Genomic DNA, 20,216 nt, shown 5'->3' with positions numbered 1-20,216 from the left:
GAGGCAGGACAGTGAAGGAGTGCTGGGGGAACAGAAGCAGAAGGCAGCTGTTCCAGCCAGAGCCAGCTCCTCTTCTGCACTGGGCCTCAAACATCCAGTGCACCGCTGTCCGTATGCCACACACGGGGAAACACAACACAAGCAAGACAAACTTGGGAGATGGAAATTCAGTTGGTACTGTTAAGATAAATTTATTTTCTTCAGCTTTCTTCACAGGAAACATCACAAAAGTGCTTTACAGAATTTGAATACCATTACTCTACCATGGGACAAAAGGACAACAGGTGTGTGCACTGCACAGTTAGAAGTTGTCATATGCGGAAGCCATGATAGGTAAACCAGGGTAAAAAAAAAAAAAAATCTACTGACAAAAATATATATAGTTCAGGTTTTGAACTTAAGTTATGACTATTAACATAATTATATAAATATACAGGCACCATTAGGTTCCTGTGTTAACTGTGGGGGCCACACAGGGATTCTCAGAAACAGATCATATTGAACTTTGTTTAAACACTTTCTGCTGTGCTCCATAGGCTCCCAGCCAAACCATTTTCCCAGCCAGACAGTATCATTTCTTTTGCACTACACTGAGCACACAGTTATCTTCATTTCTTCACATTAAGTCTGGTGCTGAGGCATTCTGGTATGTTGCTGAAAACAAATTCAGGTTGGTTTTTTTTTTTTTCCCCACCCTTTTTACTTACAGAGAGATCCTCTTACAATTCTTCCCTCAGTAATCTCTTCCTTAAAAAAAAAAATTAAATGCTTTAGGCTAGATCCTGCTGTCCAGGTAAGACAGTTTTGTTTATGCTAGAATATTACCAGTCATGCAACTCCTCCTTTCCTTAGCTGACCTGTGTTGTACTGTGAACAGTGCTACTGCCTCCCTTTTGCTGTATTCAGTGGGAATTCAGCTCCTATGTAGCCTCTGAGGCTCTAGGTTTCAGTTCTTGAAGGAGACTGCATGTACCTGCTAGGCAGTTTTGCAATGTTTGTGATACTACAACCCTGACAAAAAAAAATGCAGCATGATCAAGACTTGGGAGTTCTTGCCTGCTGCTTTCTAAATAAGTGATGAATAATTCAGGCAACTGACTAAGAAATCCTTGGCATGGTAATGTAGATGAACAGAAGGAGGCAATACTCTAGGGCAAAGAGAGGTCAAATCAAGAGATTTTTTTGCTGAGATTTGAGTTCCAGGAAAAACAATAAGCAGAGCCCATTATTCAGAAAACACTGTCATGCCAGTTTCCAAAGCCACTTTGCCCTTCACCCAAATCCCAGAGTAGAGACACAGTGCACGGTCAAAGAACTTGTCAGTCCTGAAGGTTACTGGGCAGTTAGTAAGTAACAGTACAGAGCTACAGTGGCAAGACAGGGCTTTGGTGAGTACCAGCAGAGGTGAGGCTTCCAGAGGCAGGGGAGAGGCTATGAAGTATTACATTCTAACTCAGATTCATTGGCTCTGTTTTTGTCCTCAAAAAGTAAAAAAAAATCCAAACTCCCTTGGCCAACTTAACTCCCAGCAGCCAGGACTGACTTTGACAGAATACTGCTGTAATAGCACACCTAACAGAGACAGATATTTGGATGCAAAATCCAAGGTACATTGTTCTCAACCTAGTATCATCATTAGTACTGGAAGGAGGCTGCTCTCTAGGATGTGGTACTCTGATAACTGAGGTAATGCAACTCTCAAGGGCCAGGCTGTACATCCTACCACGCTTGAGTCTGCCCTCATAACACATCCTTTGTATCTGTAAACATAACATGACTGGGAAATGCAGTCACTGCGTAAAGACAACATCATTTACAGCTCCATGCTCTTTAAAGCACATGATGATGAGAATGAAGAGATGAAACAAACCACAAAGACTAAGCCTGACCTCCAGTGTTGCTTCATCTCAAATGCTGTAATGCAATTTCAATATCCAGTTAAATACTACTACAGGTATATCAGATTAAGCATGGCAGAGCTCATATGGTTGCTGGTCAGAGACTAAGTAATAATAATGCATCTGCTTGATCTCTGCCACAAAGAGGAGAATAAGCCAGAAATTTAAAACAAGTTTCTATGGGGCTTGTTCACTGGCACTTGATTCTGGCTGTCACACCTAGAACTGAAGTGACATGATCTCAAATCACATTTTAATGAAACTGACCTCGTGTGACAGAAAAAAGTCCATTGAAACCAGTGAGGTTAAGCTCTGGGAAACCATACACATATTTTGCCTTTTTCTCAATAAATTTGTTCTATTGTACCAGCCAGTTTTTATGGTTTGAATCACTTTGCTAGGGTTGTCCATACTCTGAAAGATATAGAGAATAAGTGGTTTGTTTTAATTAAAAATGGAAGCTTACGACAGTATTTTAATTAACAGTTTTCTGTAGGCAAGTTACTTGAAATAAAGCAGACAGATTTAACATGACTTCATTGCCATAACTGAGCTAGAATGGAAATTTAGTACAGAAAATAGGAGACATGAAAAGGAATAGAAAACAGCAGACTGAGCAAAAATTAGTAAGAGCTTGCCATGCTACTCACTGACCAGAAGAGTGGATTATATATATGAAACTGAAGACTTCAGTACATCAAATGGCAAAAGCCAATCCCCATGGAAGTTATTGGGTTGATGGTGATTGCCAGGATCCTCTAAATGACTCTAAACTTGGCAAATCAGGGGCAGGTGAGTTGTCAACAGGAAAAACCAAGGCAATAAATACTGGAAAGGTTTTAAACCACTCATACATGCTCTGGTAGAAGTTACATGAGTCTGAATTAGTTGTGATCTTTCAAGGGGACGATCTAGGCATCACCATGGGCAGCTTGATGAAGACATCTGCTCACTGTGTAGTTGCAGTCAAGAAAGCGAATAAGATGTTAGGCTGTATTAAAGACAGAACAATACAGAAAAATATTACAGTATCTATTTCTCTTAGCAGGGATAATGAATATTTACTGTTTCTTCAGCACCTTAAAAAAAGTGACACAGTAGAAAAATACAGGCAGCAAAGTGGTAAGAGAATGGTAGAAGCAGCTCCTTGGAGCTAGAAAGACAGTAAAACTAGGGTAGTTTATTTGTTAAGAGGGGGACAGATGTTAAAACATCTTAGAAGCAATTCTCCTTCCCACCATATAAGATACATACTTGAAAGTCATTTTAAGCCATCTACCAATATATGGACCTTAATATCACTTGTTACCATCATCATCATAAGTATTTCAAAAAGCCCCATCTTATTCTTCAGTGCTTATTATTCAGCTAGTTAAACATTTTCTCTGAAGCAACTGCCACAGTTTGTTGAAGTTTAACAGTAATCAGTTCTGACAGAGAGCTGTCACTGCTGATGCACATCAACAACTCTCTTAGAGGTGCAGCAATGATAAAAGTATCAATAAGAGAAGGTAACTGCTCATGTCTGTCCACGACTCACCCATTTGTCTGCATGCAGGCCACCATCATACTCTGACTCTATTTGAAGCCCCTTTGTAAAAGGTGAGCAATGAACCTTGAAATCACCAGCAAAAGCAGACAAAGGCATATTCATAAGTTACTACTTCATGTTACTTCAGCTGCAGTTAACTGATAAATCAGGAGATAATAAATAGGGCAATCACCTCTGCTGTATCTATATTCCTTCCTCTTACCTAACCTGCTTACCTAACCCATCCCTAGTTTTTTATCATCTCTTCCCTTTATTTCAGAAAACCCCTGCCATGGCCACCTATTCCCTTTTGTTCATTCCCTTCCTCTACAGTTTGCCTTAATAGCAGATTATACAAGTTTTGAAGATTATTCTCTCTCCCTATTTCTCTTGTATCTGCACACCACTTCAACTTAAAGAAAGAATAAAGAGCAGGAAAAAGTGTTTACACGTGGAGAGGAGAAGAAAAACACATTCCTATGACAAAATATCACTTAGGAGTGAACATTTCTGGTTCACATGATTTGAACAAACTTTAAAACAGCCACATTGTAAGAACTGGCTATCAGCTGTGAGCAGGATTTTATTTCAGTCATGGGGTTTACAAAATATAGCAATATTGATTTTCATATGTTCCACATAAAAACAAAGAGCCTCATATTAATATGCCATTTGGGTTGCACAGATAATTGAAGAGAGGAAATAGCAGTTGAGTGCTCAGCCTGAACTTTTTTCTTACCCATACATACTAAAATAAGTCCAATTACATAATACTTAAATAGGATGTATATTACATTCCATAGAAAAAAGCCTTTGCCAAAGTAGTATTAAAATACTATAATAAAAGCTAGTATAAAGATCTCTTAATAAAGATTTTTAGTCCTCTGTAGAACCTTCCATCAGCCCCAGCCCTTGACAAAGAACAGCTTTGGCCTCACAACACCCCTGTGAGGTAGGTTGTTGGTTATTTTGGTACAGCTGGGGAAACTGAGGCAAAGTGAAACTAAATTACTTGAACATAGCAGCTCAGTAGAAAATCAAGGCCAAATCCCAGTCTCTTGGTCCCATGCTTCCCATGCTCTAGCTCTGAAATGGGCTTGGCTTCTTTTCAGTGCACACAGTTGTTTTAGATCACACTTTCCATTCCAATATTTCAGACACACTACTTTTCCTGGTGACTCATTAACACTGTGATATGTGTTTAGTATTTGTATTCTGGCTAAGCAGAAGTTTGCTGAAGTGAGCACTGAACTTCATTAACCTTGCTGCATCAACACATATTCTTAAGCAACTGAAAATAAACCTATGATGTATGTACCATTTAGAAGTTACTTCATAAAAAAAAAAAGCCTTCATAGCTATTTGAAATAATGTCTCAGCCTTTAATCATGCAGAAGTGAAAAATAATTTTCTTAAATACACAATTTATTTCCTAAGAGGATTGTTGAGCCATCCTGGAATATGTTCTTAGTTCTTTCTTTACGCAACAGGTCAGCTTCATTCCAATGCAAAATTCTACCTTCTCTCTGAACACGTTCTCCCAATTTGTTGAAAGGAAGAAATAAAATGGGCTGCCTTCCCCAAGTACTGAACTTTAAACAGTTTTTCTGATTTAAAGTCAGATGAATCTGTCACTTGTGAAAGCAGTGCCTACCCACACAGCACTTGTACTATCCAACATTGACACTCCACTCTCTGCCTCAGGCTATGCACTTAAACCTATAATTTAGAAAACAGCCCTCCTAATCCCTCTCTTCTTACAGCACCTATGTTTTATTTGCATAATTTCCACTCTCCCCAATTTATTTATTTATTACTTTTCCTTCCTGCTCTATTTCACTTCCAATAGAACATGGCAGAACTACAGGTGATACTTGAGAAGCCAAACTTCAGATACACAATTGTTATGACGTAGACTCCTCAGTTCTGTTTTCTGCTGTCACTTCTTCATCTGCTAGAGCTTGCAGGCTCTTGTATTAACCTCAATACAGACAGTATGTCTTTCTTTTTCTGGAGTTTATCTGCAAATATATGTCAGATTTCTTCCCTTCTGTGGATACGTAATTCATCTATCTGAAGTTTAAGTATGCATATTATTTTCTTATACTGCCACATAAAAGCCCTTATTTATTATTAAAAACTAGTAGTAACATTAAAAGCTGAAAACAAGGAGAAAGAATTTGGGAACTAAATTACAGTCCAACAACAAAACCTGAATCATGGCTGTTCATAAATATTTTATAGTACTCAAGGTGGTTTTGGTATAATTTAGCTTCTTGGGCCAATGAGGTGTAAATTTCTGACCATGTCAATATTGGAAAGAATAATATTACTACCTTGTAAGTAAGAAATCTTATTTAAGCACATGAAGCCTTATTAAGCCCTGCTCCATTTTAGTTAGGGTATTTGACAAGAAAACCACAAGCAAGTTTTAAACTGTTCAACCAGGCAGAAATTAAAAAGGCAGAAAGCTACAACTACTGCAAAAGCTCAGATAAGCAATCTCTAAAGATGTGAAGCCAAATCAAATTTGTATTGTGTTTACTTGACCTGAACAACACAAGGGTCTCAGTCATGGTGTGATCAAAGTTTCCAAGAGCTGACAGATGCAGTCAAATACCAAAAGCCCTATTCCCTGTGGTGTCAGGCCTCTAGCACAATTGGTACCATTAAAAATTCATCTAAGTTACTGTGGACATGACTGGTAAAGCTAGCTACAAATACAAAATCGAAGCAACAGGAGACAGTCACTTTTTATTCTCAATTGTTCTTCATCTGTGCATAAGATTAAACATGACACAGCTGAACTGGGAGATAGGCAGTTCCTCTCCTACATTTATCATCAGCTCAAGTAAATACATATTCCAGATACCTACAGTAGGCATTTGGGAAGCCCAACTTTATTAAAATGACCTGGTTTTAAGCATTTTAACATCCTTAAATAGACTGTATAATTGAAAAATACAAATCCAAACTGTTCTTTTCCCAGTAAGCACTGGACATTTCCATGTTCTACCAGCAAGCTGGCAACTTTACAGCTATGTTTTATTGTAAGCCACAGAAAGTAGAACAGAACCTTTAAACTGGGAATTAACAAGCAACCCACCATAAAAGCATGCCACAGTCCTGGGAGTCCCTGAAGCAGCACACAACTGTGTTATATTGACTGGCATTGGGAATCTCATTTCTCCAACCGAGACCTCTTCATTTATGGAATAAGCCTTCAATGAGCATTTTGAAGGAATGAAAAGGACATTCTTAGCATGCCTCAAATGAAAGCAACAACAAACCAGATAAAGCTGGACTTCAGTCTCCAAAGCAAACTGAGCTTCCACAGAGGACTGAATTTCAAAATTTCAGGCATGCAGAGCAATTACTTGGTACTAGGAAGATACTGACAACTGGCATTTTGATAGTTGCTGGCAGCTATACTGAACACAAGAAACACGTCTTTTAAAACAGTTTAACATTCTGTACTACGATAATGTGTTGCATTTCCCTTTTTTTTTTCCCTTATGCCTCCAGAAAGAAACTGGAATGATATGTTTGAGAGAAGCCCCCAAAGGAACACCTTTAGTTATCAGTACCTAATGGGCTCCAGTGATAGCAGCCATCCAGAGGCTGGGTTTTTCTTCCCCATTCCTTAATTTAGCAGAGGTACTTTTAAGTGAAAAGCAAATCAAAGCTTCACAAAAAACAAATCACTATCTCAAACCAGTCCTCTATGGTGGGAACAAGAAAACACCGTGCCAAGTAGCAAACTAAACTTCTACGTATAAATAAAAGTTTTATTGATATGCACTGCTATAAGCTCTGAAATAGAGCCCACCTGACCATAAGGACAACTGCCTGCTTCATGGCCTATCCCTGAAGAGACACAAATCATCTGTTTCCTCTGCTATTGTACAGTCATGAGCTCAAACTACAATGTAAAGACTCACTAGACTCCGGAATCCATGTATATTTCCATTTTATTTGATTTGAAACTTTTACAGGGTTTTCTTGAACTGCCAGAATTCATGCCCAAAAACCTCAAATAAAGGTGGTACAATGGACAGTCTCATCTACCCTTCACACAGGAGACTAAAACTCTATTCATGTGCATTAGTGATCGCAATCTCTTTAGAGCATCAGGAAAAGCATTTTAAGACTTCACATCTCTACCCCATCAAGTGACGTGTCCATTTACCATGAATTCCACAGAAACTGTGACAACAACACTTTTGCTGGCAACAATGGATTTTCAAGGAAGATACATGGCTCAGAGTTCAAGGTATTGGTATCAGTCTTTCAGCGGGGTTTGTTTCCAAATGAAGTCTCCAACTTTAGGAATAGTCTCTTGAGCCCTCTTTAATAGCAGCTTCTAGTAGAATTTTTATAGACAGTTAACTCTGCAAGGGCAAGGCCAGTTTTAGTCTGTGCACAAAATAACCAGGTGAAACCCCAGCCCCACTGAAGTCAACAGCAATATCTGCATTGGCCTCAGAGAAGTAAATTTAAAGCAAGTCAGCAGTTAGTCAAAGGGAACCCAACTGGGTGATTCCTGAACTGCCCTTATCTTCTGCACATACACAGTACTCCCACACACGTAAGCAAGCTTTGTTTTGTTCCCTTGTTTTTCTTGCCATTGGCAACTCTTATGGATGTTGGGTCTATTTTTTGGCATTTACTCTGAGAAACCTCAACACTGGAGCACACCACTATTGTACTTCATTTTGCTTCTGGTGTAAAAATTCAGAGAAGAGAAAAACAGTTACAGCAGAACACTTCTGGTACTTGACAGGTTTGGTTCACTGAAAGAGTTACAGGCAATGTCCTATATTCCTAGTGTACCAGTGCCATTTTGCCTACTTCCACTAAATTAAGTAACTTAAAGAAGTCACTGCCTTCCATCATTACTAAACTGACTGTGAATAAACACCATTTATGAGTTATACTTGGAGGATTGCTGCCTCAGAGAGCTGCATGCTTCACAGAAGTAGCCAAACAAATCAGGCTTACCAGCTTTAGTTATCTCTCTTCATATTAAGTTATTCTGTTTATCAAGTAAGCATCACTCCTTGACAAACAAATAATTGTTTTTGATAGATCATTTTTATCTACTATCACTACTGCCACATCTCATTTTAAAGGACAAATTCTGTAGACTGTAAAGTCTGCATGCCTCTGTGTCAAATCAAAACTTTTAGTGCTTTAGGGTGAGAAAGACAAACTTAATGACAAAAACCAAAATAAACCCTATTTCACTACAACATCTTACCATTTTTTAAATACACTGCAAATCGATATCAGAAACAAGGCAGGCATTTCTTTTGTGGATAATTGAAAAAAAAAACAACTTAGACAACTTTGAAAATGGCTAATGCAAACAAACCATTCAAACCCATCATTCCTCAAATCTGATACTGAATGAGTTTTAATTTGTTTTGCAGTTACTTCCGTACAGCACTCTAGAAAGGTAAACAAACTACAGCTCTGTTGTACTTGGATAGTATGAGTGGTATGGGATGCTCCAGACGTCTCTAGTAGGCTATGGCTACACATGACAGGATTCCTCAGAAGGGGAACGAACAGGTTTGTCATTAAGGTCACTTAAATCTTTGTTATAGCAAATTGGAACCAAATGGCTGACTTCTGCAGGATTTCTGACAGGAATCCAGTAGAGCTGGTTTCAAGTTTCAGATGGCCACTAAAACAGCTGTAACCTTCTCTTCCAGAAGTTGTGATCCACATGGTGTCCACAATGAGTGCATCAAGTCTGAGGTAGTCAACCTTTACGAAGGCTCAGTATCTGAACATAAAAAGATTTTGAAATGACCACTGGCTGTAGGTATCTTTCTGAGCAATTAAAGCACACTGATGACTCTTGTTCAACCATTTACATTAATTTGCCCCATATCCAATGGAGAAGTTGCAATATATTATGCTTCCATAGTGCAGGAGAACCAATCACTTATGTCAAAGTAGTCTGCACTTGCTGCAGTAGATCCAGCAGAAATAAGGTGGCACGTTCATCATAGCTGTTAGCTGTAGTTTAGTTACCTTAGTAGAAGAGTTACCAAAAAAGCATTCCTTAATTGTAATGTGTGTGCAGCTCTACTGATCCCCAAGCACAGCATACTGGTTGTCTAGCTGAAGTTTAAGTGCCTGGTTTTTTGAGACCTCATCCCTACCTCTAGTTTTGTATTTTACTACTTCAAAGCTCTTCTCCATTTCTTTATCCCTATGGGAAAATAAATGTAATCAGTAAATATCTTGTCACTAACTTGTGAATTGTGAATTTCTAGTCCATTTCCACCCCATCCCAACAAAAACATTACAAACAGAGAACAAACACTAAGATCTAGAGTTCATCAGAATACCTAAACATTCCCAAGCAAATCTTTTAAAACCTTATCTCCAAAATAAGCTCATCACCCAGTACAGCTTACATTAACATTCTCAAAGTAAATTTAAGTACATTTATGAAAAATAGGTTCTAGAAAGCAAAAGCAATTTTCTAGAACGCTCATTCAGAATTTCATCTTGTCTCAATTTGCACCATTCAAATCAAAGAATCAATAATAGCATTTCTCCTTTGCTACACCAAAAAAAAACCCCAGACGAAACAAAGCTTCTCCTAAGCTGTAGCAAACACTAACATAGTAAGCAGAAGGAGAAAAAAAAAACCCAGTAACAAAAAAACACCACAAATCCCCCAAGTGAACTAGGTATTTGCCTAGCCATCTCTTCTACTGGGAGTAAGATTACAGAAAGATCAGGATTCAAAAACAGGGTGAGACTGAAGTGTTCAGCACCACATAATACAAAACACTTCAGCAAAATTGGGGGAGCTCATCTCTGTAAATCACAGCTCAGACAGCAAGTGTACATTTGTATTTGTATTAAACCCCACACCTCCAGTTAAACCGCCTTCACATCTCTAACAAGAATGCTCAGGACTTCCTACATCTGCCGAAGGAAGTAACATAGAGCCCCACCATGGCTAGTCTAGAGTCTGAGGGAAGCAGATGCTGTCAATAGCAGAAATATTCAGCAAAATCCTTCAACCATCAAAGGCAACATAATTGGCAGTCTTGTTTGGCTATCTCACTGGGCTACATCCTATGAAAGTTATTTCACAGGAACAGAGTTGGAAAATGCATTTACCACCCCTTAGTTATTTCTTTCCTTTACAGAAAGATTCGGGCTTAAGCACTAGGACAAAATAAGAATTTAGAGAAGGCAGTTAGAAAACTCTTGGGGAATCAGTGGAATGCACTTACTTTCGACTGTCTACGAGCTTGGCGGTGGACTGCAGTGAGGGGAACTGCGTGTCACTGTAGATCTCTGGTGGTCCTTGCTGTGCTCTCCGTGGCCGCCCACCTTCCCTGGCACCGGGCGGCCGGTACACGCCACCAGTCTGCACCGGTTCTGGAGTTTCTGTAACTAGGGAAAAGAACAACATTCACACTTGAGAATAAGTCTGCATTCATAGCTGAGAAGAACCCAAAACAACCAACACAAAAACAAAACTACATAAAGAAGAAATTAAGGGAATCTTACAAGTATGTTTTTCCACCTTTTAAGTTTTGGAAGCAAGTATTTTAGACAAGGCAGGAAATCAGGCATCACCTGACTTAACCTACACTCAGTCAAACTGAAACATGGTACTGTCTCACAAAGTTTAGGGAATCCAAACTATTAATGAGGACTTCGTGTTTCTCATTTGCAATTTATCAGCAACAATTTAAACACATGTAAAACAGATTTAAACACAATTATATAGATGCCAAATCTTATTTAAAACACCTCTCCAGATGTAGAGGGGACTGTCCAAATTAGTTTACACTTAAGGTAAAAATCTAAGATTAAATAACACTAATTAGGTTTACCTCCTTTACAAACAAGAAAGAACATAGGCTATTTTTCAATTAATTTCTCAGTGGAAATAATATTCTGAACCCAGAAGAGAACTAAGTAGTTTATCTCCACCAATGTTAATAAACTGTACTTAATAAAAAACCTGAAACCTATCCTAGTTAAAAGAATCAATTTTGCAATATCATGTTCTCAACATTCTAAGAACCGATTTGACAAGAGTGCTATTAATGGCCAAAATAGATCAGATACTGGCTGAACATCCACTGAAGTTTAACATTAAACAGCATTTTCAGATCAACAGAAATGCTTCTAACAGGTACTTTACAGACTGAAAAATGGAGGGATCTCCTGCAGAAACAGAAAGCTTCACCCCATTTTGAAGCTGGAAATAAAAAAACCCTATCTGACAGATACGTTAAATTCAATTCTGTTCCTCAGATCCCTTGACACAAAGGTTTCCTTGATGGCTGGCATGCCAAACAAGCCATTGGTTCATTAAAGTGTGCCTGAACAGGAACTGAACTGCTCCTTGATCTCTACCCACTGAGCAGCCTAATTCAACCTGATGCACTTCTGATTGGAAAAAAACAAGTCTGAGTTAAATTTACCAATTGGTTCAACGACAGGGGCTGGTGCAGGAGCTGACTTGTTCCAGGGACCAGATGATCTGTCTACACCACCACCACCACCACCACCAGTCTCTTCCCAACTGTCACCAGGTTCTTCTCTTTTTTCACTTTCATCATCTTCTTTTTCACTATAAGAGAGAGAAATGATCAGTAGCACCTTACAAACGGAGGTTTAAGATTTGCCAGAGATTACACAATCCTCCTAAGACAAGGTTTCATGGCTGCCATGCTGAAGATACTAAACCAGACTATATTAGTCGTGTAATCACTGTACTAGCAATTCCAGCTGAACAATTTCTGGCATTCTGCTAGATAACTTGGCAACTGAAAAGGAAAAAAGTTCCTAAAAGAATAAAAAAAAAAATTCAACTTGAACAAAATGATCAAAGAAATTGGCATCTTATTTTGAGCAGAAAGGCTTTTTTCTTACTAACACAGTTGTGCATTTGGAAGGGATGAGAACATAAAGCAGGAAAGGTCTACGAGTCCAGCTTCCATAAAATGCTGTAGTCAAGAGGAAGAAACAGTGGAGCAATGGTGAAAGAAAGCAAGTCCTGAGCTCACTTTTCATATAACCAAAACCCCCTAAGAAACACCCTTGTATGTATGGGTATTATACAAACTACAAACAAACTCAGGTATCTTTTTTTTAAAGCAGGCAATCAGAAAAACAAAACTACAACAAAAACAGCAGCAAAAAAAAAGCAGCACAAGACAGAATTTTTTCAAAGACAGCCCCAATGCAAAAGCTCGGTTGTATTTTATTTAGACTATTTTATTTTGCATAGATGTAGTCAGACACCCAAAACAATTTGCTAGCCAAAATTGCTACAGAAAGCTGTGGTAAAATGGGACAGATGTGGAAAATTAGGCTGTTGAAAATAATCAAGACACTGATCTCAACAGCAGCAACGTGTGAATTCAGAAGTTCATAATACACCAAATCCTAGTAATCATGATCTGAGTAACCCTTTTGTGTTAAGTAATGGTTAGAGAACAGAAAAAAAATGCCTGTAAATGGCCTTTCACTGTTCATCCAGACACTGTAACAACCAGAGTAAGGTGGCCCAAGGGCCTAAACACCTTATTTTAAATGACAGTCAGAAGCAACGTCTATAGACTTAACTACAACAGAGCAAGCACAGGGAGCATCCCACCCCACCAGACACTCTGTATCTTTGTTACATCAAAAAGACTTCCAAAGACAGATAATTTATAACCTCTGGTGCATTTTTCTTCCATTTACTTCTCCCCTCTTCCCCTGAATCCACTAATTGAATAGTTACAAAATCCTGTGGCAGAAACTTCCACATGCCTGAAAATCTGCCACAGCATGAAAAGTATTTGGAATGCTGGCCTTTGTCTGGAAAACCAAAGTAGAGGCTTTTAGGTCAAACAGCACCAGCAGTCAGTGAAGCTGCAGCTCACTGGTTGTCTAATCAGACGTGATTATCCACTGTAACATTTCAATGCCATGGACAGCTTGTGGGACAAATTCATGCAAATGACACAAAGGACTAGTTAACTGAAAGGAGTGGGAGGAATGCTGTGATCAAAAAACATAAGTAATTCCAGAAATGTCAGACCTGCTCAATTAGTGAATAAAGCATCTATTGCACTCGTTACAGGTAGGCTGATTTTCAGATAACATTATTTTGAACATCAATACCTGGACAATGAGGATTATCTGACATTCTCAGTCTACAACAGACGTCATAAAAACCCTTTTTCTGACCTGATGAAATGTTTTTCTTAACCAGGACAGACATGAGCAGACTCACCAGACAACAGGAAAAGTCTAATGAAAAAACAAACAAGGAATCGTGGACTAGGTTCATAAATGCAATCCCGTGGGATCTTACCACGGGACACTACTTTTACCAACTGTATTTTTTTTCTTAAAATACAAATGCAGTGGTTCAGGAATTTGTTTCCCAGCTGAAGATGCTGAGTAGGTTGAGTCAGATACCCTGACAGCAAACTATTCAGTGGGAATCACTATCCTGCACTACTCTGAGAAATTCCTAGTTGACTGTCTTTATGGAGAGGAATGTTAAGCATTTGTAATAAAAAAATCCTGAGTTCCAAGCAAAACAGACAGATCTAGAGTATGAACAGAGATTTAGAAAATAAAGAGAACATTGTCAGAGACCAGTCAAAGTTAAATTACCCAGTAGCAAACTTGTGTACTATCAGAAACGTATCAAACCTCTCTTAAACTGTACTCCATGGAAGCAGCTCTGGAGAAAAAGCCCATCCTTTTTGGACATTGGTAAGGATTATACTGAAGAAAAAAAAAAAGAAGAAAAAGCAGTACCTTATTTGCATGGACTGAACTCTAAGACCACTATAATCAATTTCTTCCTTTTGTTCAAACTCCTTCCAATCATCCTCTTCCTGTAAGAAGAGAAAAATGTAAGTTGCCACTTTCTCTGTCACTGAAGTAGAAAAGAAGACCATAACTAAGATAGTAAAGAAAAACCTGAGGGTGAAGGTACAGTTCCAGGAGAAACCAAACTGTGTGCCCCACTGCCAAGAGGGGAAAGGGCTGCATGGCCCCATCCCCTAAGTTACTGTGTGTCATCTGGGATGCACCTGAGAGCTGACTTTAACGCATTAGAACAGCTAAGAAATGCCCCAGCAAAAACTCATTCAAGTGAAAGAAAACCACATCACCCAGCAAAAACACATCAGGAAGTCTAACAACATACAGTATGGAACAGGACTGTGCAATCATGACCAGGGCAATACAAGGGCAAGACCTCTCCCTTTCACTAACAGTAGGCTTTTATGACAGCTTGAATGCACACAAAGCTTAAAATTTACTTTTTCATCACCTATTTCATAAGCCAAACAAAAACGAACATTTGGAATAGTTTACAGTGGATTTATGACAAAGGTTAATAATCATTGACTTTTTCACATTCACGACCACATTTACAGTCTTGTTTCCTAAGCCGTGTTTTCGTAACAGTAGAAAGGTCAACTTCAAAACCACAGCAATCTCAGTACATAAAATATGTGTATCTTTCAAGAGAACCACTTCAGGGTTTTAAAATGGGAGTCTGTTTGGGGAAAGAGGGACTCACCTAAGTGGAGGCAATTTTGTCCTACTATGTCATCAGGACATTCTGGAATTATTAAGGGAGACCAAAAATGGACCAGAACAGATAAGCAGTCCATGTTCCCAGACCCAGCTTTAAGACACACACAGCCTAATTAGTAGTTTACCTAGTTTTTACTCTACATGAAATGCAGTTATACAACTCCAACTAGGAAGACCTTGTGAGAAAGATCTGCCAAAGGTACAGCCCCCTTTCCACTGAACAACGGAGATTAAAGCTGCTTTTAGACCCTTGTGCTTGGATCTTCTACACAGTCAATCTCCAGCAGAAAAACTGTGACCTGCTTTAGAGTAATAGCAGAAGTAGGAAGTGACCTCATGTTAACTGCACTGTCTGATGAAGATTCAGTCTCCTGGAAGAGCAGCGGTCTACAGTTCTACAATCTTTTAGATTTCTTATTCTTATTTAGATTCCTTATATCTTCATCTCCATGGAAACATTACTGTTTCCAAGCTAACATACCTTTCACATTTAATGACTTTTGTTTCTAATCCAAGTAGTAGCTCCAGTCAAAGCCAGATATTTTGCAAGCAAGTGAGCAGAAGAGCAGCTGAAAGATTAGCACTGACCTTGATCTACTTAGAAAGCTACTGCACATATCAAGCTCCCCAGGTTAAACAACACTAGGAAATAGGAGAGTATTTCTTAAAATTAATTTTGAAATCTACAGCATTAGAGCTCTTATAAGTGCTTCTAGTTTTAGTAATCAATCTAGCACAACAAGATAATATCCTTAAATCACTGATCCTCTATGTAAGCATGAAGGAAGCAAGGTATCTAACTTCCAAAAACCCTTTCACAAGCCATCTTTTTATACTCTGAGAGTATAAAGTCATAGAGATAGATAAATATTCGATTTGTAGATAACTCAGATAACTACATGCTGAAGCCTCCAAACGAAAACAATCCCAAGAGGCAAAGAAAGCAAACCAGAAATAGAGATAAAAGGTGCAAATAATTTCTTAGGTCCTATCTATCCTGTCTACAGCAGACAAATATATAACAAAGGTACTGCACGTGTCAAGCTCCACAATTAAAAAACTACCAGTAGAGTATTTCTTAAAATTCGTTAAAAAATATACAACATTACTTTTAAAACTACCTCGGGTTTAAGTTTCATTACTTCAACGCTGATATTATGGAGAGGAAGAGCAAGGGCAAAGGAAGAAACAGAGAGCTACTAACTCAACTACGGACACTTAAGCTTCTTCTGCATTCTCACCGTTTCACTATAATACCCTAGAAAAAAAAAATAAATAATTGGCAGTAAAACCCTGCCTGAAAATGAGGCACAAAGCTCGGCGGACTCTGGGGGAATCTTATCACCAAGGTCCACATGCCACGCTGCACAGCCCCAGGTGGCACCCGACGCAAACCTCCGGTTCCGGCCGCAACACCCAGAAACCTGGCAGGGAGTGCCGGGCTGAGCCGCAGCTGCAGAGCGAGAAGAGCTCCAGCTTTCTCGCCTCCCCCAGGGCCGGGACTCCCGGCGCAGGCTCCCCTCACCACACCAGCAGCAGCAGCAGCCGCGGCAGCGCCCGCCCGGCGGCCCCGGGGCGGGGCCGGGAGCGCCGCCAGCCCCGCACGGCCCCGGGCGCCGCATGGCCGGGCGGCGGCGGCGCCCCCTGCCGGCAGGAACCCGCGGCCTCCCCGCCCGCACCTTGCTCGCCGCCTTGGCCGAGGAGCCGCCGGCGGCGCTGGAGGCGGCGGCGGCGGCCCCGGAGCCGCCGCCCTCAGTCGGTCGCGGGGTCCCTGCGGCCGCGCCCGCCGCGTTGGAGCCGGCATTGGAAGCGCTGGAGGCGGCAGCGGCGGCGGCGGCACTCCGGCTGCTCTTCTCCTTCCGCTTCTTCTTGTCCCGCTTGGCGAAGAAGTCGTCCAGGCTCCGCTCCTCGGTCTCCGCCATGGCGGTGGCCGGACGAGGAAAGGAGGGCGGCGGCCCGGGCTGAGAGGTGAGCGGCGCGGCCCTCCCGCTGCTCGGCGAGCGCGGCCGCCCGGCTGCAGCTGCGGCGGCGGCGGCTCCTGCCCGGGCCCACCCGGCGGCCCGCGCACCCCACGCCTGACGCGGCCCGCAGGGAGCGGAGGGGCTGAGGGGAGACGGGGCGGGGCCGCGCCCCTGAGCGCGCACGCGCCGCCACGCCGCGGCCAATGAGCGCCGCCGACCGCTCGGGGGCGTCTCCAAAAAGGGGCGAAAGGCGCTGACGTTGCGGCGCGTGAAGATGCGCGCGGCGGGCGCTGGGAGGGCGGCGGCGAAGCGGCCGCGGATTGGCCGGGCGGGAGGCGCGTGCGCGTTCCGGGACAGGCTCGCGCCCGCGCCGGCCCCTCCTGCCCCGCCCTTTCGCGTCCCGGCTGGGCCGGGATCCGTACGGGATCCGTGTGGATGGGACAAGGTGGCTGTGAGCCCGCAGCCTGCACACCCGCCCTGCCTGCCGCAGGGCCCCATGGTAGCCTGGGGAGAGTGTGGCCAGCAGGGCGAGGTAGGTGATCCTGCCCCTCTGCTCAGCCCTAGTGAGGCCACATCTGGAGTGCTGTGTCCAGTTCTGAGTTCATCAGGACAAGAAAGACGAGCTGCTGGAGATGGTGCAGTGGAGGGCCACAAAGATGATGAGAGGACTGTAGCATCTCTCTTATGAGGAGAGACTGCAGGAGCTGGGCCTGTTCAGTTTAAAGCCACAGAGGGGGTCTCATAAATTTGCATAAATGTCTCCAAGGCAGGTGCCAAGAGGATGGTTCCAGGCTCTTTTCCATAGTGCCCAGCGACAGCACAAGGAGCAATGGCTGTAAACTATCATGAGAAATTTCACCTTAGCATGAGGAAGAGCTTTACATTGAGGGTGGTAGAGCACTGGAACAGGCTGCCTGGGGAGGATGTCTCCTCTCTGGAGACATTCAAACCCCTCCTGCTCTAGGTCACCCTGCCTTGGCAGAGGCTGGACTGGATGATCTCCCTTCCAACCCTAACAATTCTGTGATTGAGACCACTGCTAGCTCCTCTGGAAGCCCTTGGCTGCTTCCCACATCAGGTGCAGGCCCTTCCAGTCAGGACCACCTCACAGTGAAACTGGGACAGCCCCTTTGGGCTCAGCACTGCTGGGAGACCTTCCAAGGAGGCTGAGAGAGCTGCTGGAGCAGCCCCAGTCCTCAGCTGGTCCCGCAGGCTCAGGGCACTGCTTGGCCAGCCCAGCTCCCAGTGTCACCAGAGGAGAGGTGACATTCTTTCCCAGCATGGACTACGGGTACAGAGGCACTGCCTCCCACACCCCAGCAGGGCCTGCGAACTTACACTGTCATTGCAAAGGATGCAGGGAAGTCATTGGGTTTTCATCTTGGGTCTGTGTGGTTAAGTGAGTAAATCTTGGAACACTACTCTGTCTAGGATGTCCAGATGTGTTGGCCTGAGCTTCCTAGCTGCTTTTCTGACTGGCGTTGAAGCCTAGGGAATATATGCTGGAAAATAAACTTCACAGTTGGTGTGTGCAGATTGTTACCTCTCTCTTTGGGTACTGTAGTAACCTTCAACTCTGGGGAAAAAAAATGGGTGTTTAAAAAGTTCACTGTGGCTTCAAAACACGCCAAAAGCTTTGAGGCAGGACATTTGGAAAAACATCCTCAGCCTGTCATGAGTCATAAATAATTGTATGAAACACTATTTCCGATTACTTACTTCTTTCATCAGCCATCTAAAGGAGGTAGAAGTTCTTACTGGTAAAGTATGAGCCCAAATGAGAATTTCCCATCAAATATGTATTGGTTTGTATTACAGTTTATATATAAAGTATATATATAAAGTATATATATATAAGTATGTTTGTATTCTTGAGTTGTTTAGTACAAATTTGTGCTTTGTCATATTTTCTCTTGAAATAATTATGTATGTGTGTATTAGCATATAAATTAAAAGCTTTTCCACCCTTTGGAGGTTGACAGTCTCAACTTATGTCCTTGACAATGCTGTTATTTAGTGCTTTTCATCCATATTTCTCAGGTTGTTTGAAAAAAAAGGCAAGGTGCCTGTTGACATTGCAGAAAGACGTTAAATACACAATGTCTTCATGAAGTGTTTTGTAGCTGTGAGTAACTGAATCACTGTAGTCAAGCATTCTGCCTTCGGGAATTGTGTTACAATCCTCTTTTTATGTGTCACCCACTGTCTTCCTTGTATTTTTACTACCTGTGTACTTAGAGGATTTGAGCCTGCACAGAGCAGGCCCTAGAGAGCTAAAAGTTGCAAGCATAACAATTAATTTGGTAGCACCAAGAATCAGTGTTCCATTTGTCATAGGAATCATTGCTGCCTTAGGGAGCAAAATTGGTAGCAAAGTCTCATTTTTCCATGAGGCTCCCTTCCTACTGCCCCCTTCAGCTGATGGAAGGTCATGGGGAAGGTGTGACAGGGAACAATTGGGTGTGGAAGAGTGTTTGACATTCCTGTTGTCAAAGCACCACATTCCCTTGTGTTTGTGCTCCTTTATTTCCTGGGAATCCAAAATACCTCCAGCACTGCCCCATGCTGGGACTTGCAGCTTAGCACTGGTAATACCTTGCAACTAAGCACACAGCCTGTGTCCCTCAGCTTTTGTGGTAGATAACTTAATAATTTACTAAGCACGGTGCTGTGCCTGATTCTAAGCCAATCATTTCTTGAATTTCAGCTACTGGTAAAATATTTTCGTTGTATTATTACGGATAGCCCCATTATCAGGCTGGAGAATGTGAACCTGATGCCTTTTCGCAGCTTTTAGCATCTGCGTCACTTGTCTCTTGCAAACACAGTACTGTAAGGCTGGAATGCCCAGCTCTGGATTAGAAACTTAATACCTGTCAGGAGCAGCGCACCAAGAAACATTTCAGCTGTTAAATCTGGAACAGACTCAGCAGAAATCATGGAAAATAGCAGCAACGTTTTAGGCCTCGGAAGGCTTAGATCCAGATTTAAAGACATGTCTCGGTGCTTTAAAGGAAGTATTAGTTATGCAGTTATGCTTGGATTTACCTCCCACCTCTAGTTTTATTTTTATGTAAAATTGTGAAAATGTGCTGACGCACATTTGTATTTCTGTGCAAATGCATTTTACCATTAAGATTTTTATTGTGTAAAAAGTTAGGTGCAGAAAAAAAGTCAGGTTTTTTGGTTTTCTCTTCCTTTTTCAAATTCAACGCCCCTCAATACTTG

At 41.6% G+C, this 20,216-nt stretch overlaps 1 protein-coding gene across 5 annotated transcripts; it reads right to left on the bottom strand.

The window, feature by feature from the left end:
- Positions 1 to 172: 172 nt before the first annotated feature.
- CDV3 (CDV3 homolog) lies at positions 173 to 17,172 on the bottom strand. 5 transcript variants are annotated; one of them, XM_058830545.1, is made up of 6 exons: positions 16,707 to 17,171; positions 14,239 to 14,318; positions 11,901 to 12,049; positions 10,695 to 10,857; positions 9,603 to 9,652; positions 173 to 747 (listed from the first exon to the last, which is right to left on the bottom strand). In XM_058830545.1, the coding sequence occupies exons 1-6, from the start codon at positions 16,947 to 16,949 to the stop codon at positions 734 to 736; spliced, it is 699 nt and encodes a 232-aa protein (XP_058686528.1). In that variant the 5' UTR covers positions 16,950 to 17,171; the 3' UTR covers positions 173 to 733. The 5 variants fall into 5 exon arrangements, with proteins under 5 accessions (XP_058686528.1, XP_058686529.1, XP_058686527.1 ...); XM_058830546.1 differs by lacking the exon at positions 9,603 to 9,652 and having other exon boundaries at positions 173 to 2,889; positions 16,707 to 17,170; XM_058830544.1 differs by lacking the exon at positions 173 to 747 and having other exon boundaries at positions 6,172 to 9,652; positions 16,707 to 17,172.
- Positions 17,173 to 20,216: the final 3,044 nt, after the last annotated feature.

This window comes from Poecile atricapillus, chromosome 2 (assembly GCF_030490865.1).
Source record: "Poecile atricapillus isolate bPoeAtr1 chromosome 2, bPoeAtr1.hap1, whole genome shotgun sequence".
Classification (NCBI taxonomy): domain Eukaryota; kingdom Metazoa; phylum Chordata; class Aves; order Passeriformes; family Paridae; genus Poecile; species Poecile atricapillus.
The sequence above is the reverse complement of the archived record's forward strand: the minus strand, read 5'-3'. Positions and strand labels throughout refer to the sequence as shown.